Source organism: Mesitornis unicolor, unplaced genomic scaffold (assembly GCF_000695765.1).
Source record: "Mesitornis unicolor isolate BGI_N332 unplaced genomic scaffold, ASM69576v1 scaffold30438, whole genome shotgun sequence".
Taxonomy (NCBI): Eukaryota; Metazoa; Chordata; class Aves; order Mesitornithiformes; family Mesitornithidae; genus Mesitornis; species Mesitornis unicolor.
In genome coordinates this window covers 19,672-20,335 of record NW_010200279.1, presented here as the reverse complement: position 1 = coordinate 20,335, position 664 = coordinate 19,672, and the positions used below count along the sequence as shown (strand labels likewise).

The 664-nt window shown below is 47.9% G+C and overlaps 1 protein-coding gene across 1 annotated transcript in view; it reads right to left on the bottom strand.

The window, feature by feature from the left end:
- KIAA0195 (KIAA0195 ortholog) overlaps positions 1–419 on the bottom strand; it is a gene marked incomplete at its 5' end in the record, with an annotated part of 29,169 nt that extends 28,750 nt beyond the window's left edge. Inside the window, 1 exon segment of the mRNA XM_010189700.1 lies at positions 300–419. Coding sequence (XP_010188002.1) covers positions 300–419 — 120 coding nt within the window.
- Positions 420–664: the final 245 nt, after the last annotated feature.

Below are 664 nucleotides of genomic sequence, written 5' to 3'. Positions count from 1 at the left end.
CTTTCCCTCCACCTGATATGGACCCCACTGGCACACGGCCATTAGTGGCTCACAAAGCCCTTAGATCCTTCACAGGTGAAGGTAAGCTCCTGCAGAGCTCCAGCATCCAGAAAAGAAGTACTGAGAGGAACATACCCTTGGGCAATTCCTTGCTTTGGTCCCAGGACCTTAACAGTTTTACACCCAGACACTCTGCAGCAGCAGCCTAGGAGGGAATGCAGCCAACTTTTGTTTAATCTTCAGCTTTATTTTCAGAAGGAGAGACCGAGTACCCAGCCTTATGCTGTTTGGTGCCTCACCTTCCACGAAGTCACTTTTTTCCGTTCCTTCTGATGACCCTCCAGCAGTGCTGACAACTGGTCTCTTAGGATCGAGAGGGCTTTCTTCGTGGTAAGGCCCAAACTTGAGGTTATCTCATCCTGAGGTGCCAGAAAAAAACAAACTGTTGAGTGCTTTTCTATTTTCTTTTTAGGCTTTTTCCCGGTGGCTGACTGAGCACCCTCCTGTGAATGCTCTGCACTCATCATCACCAGACTGATTCTCCATGTTCCTGAAATCGTCTTCCCTCCTGTGAACTTTAGACTGCTGGCTGGAATTAGAGCACCTCGATAATATCAGGTAAACGAACCGGTCCTGACTGTGTCGGATAAATACTTTATCAAAG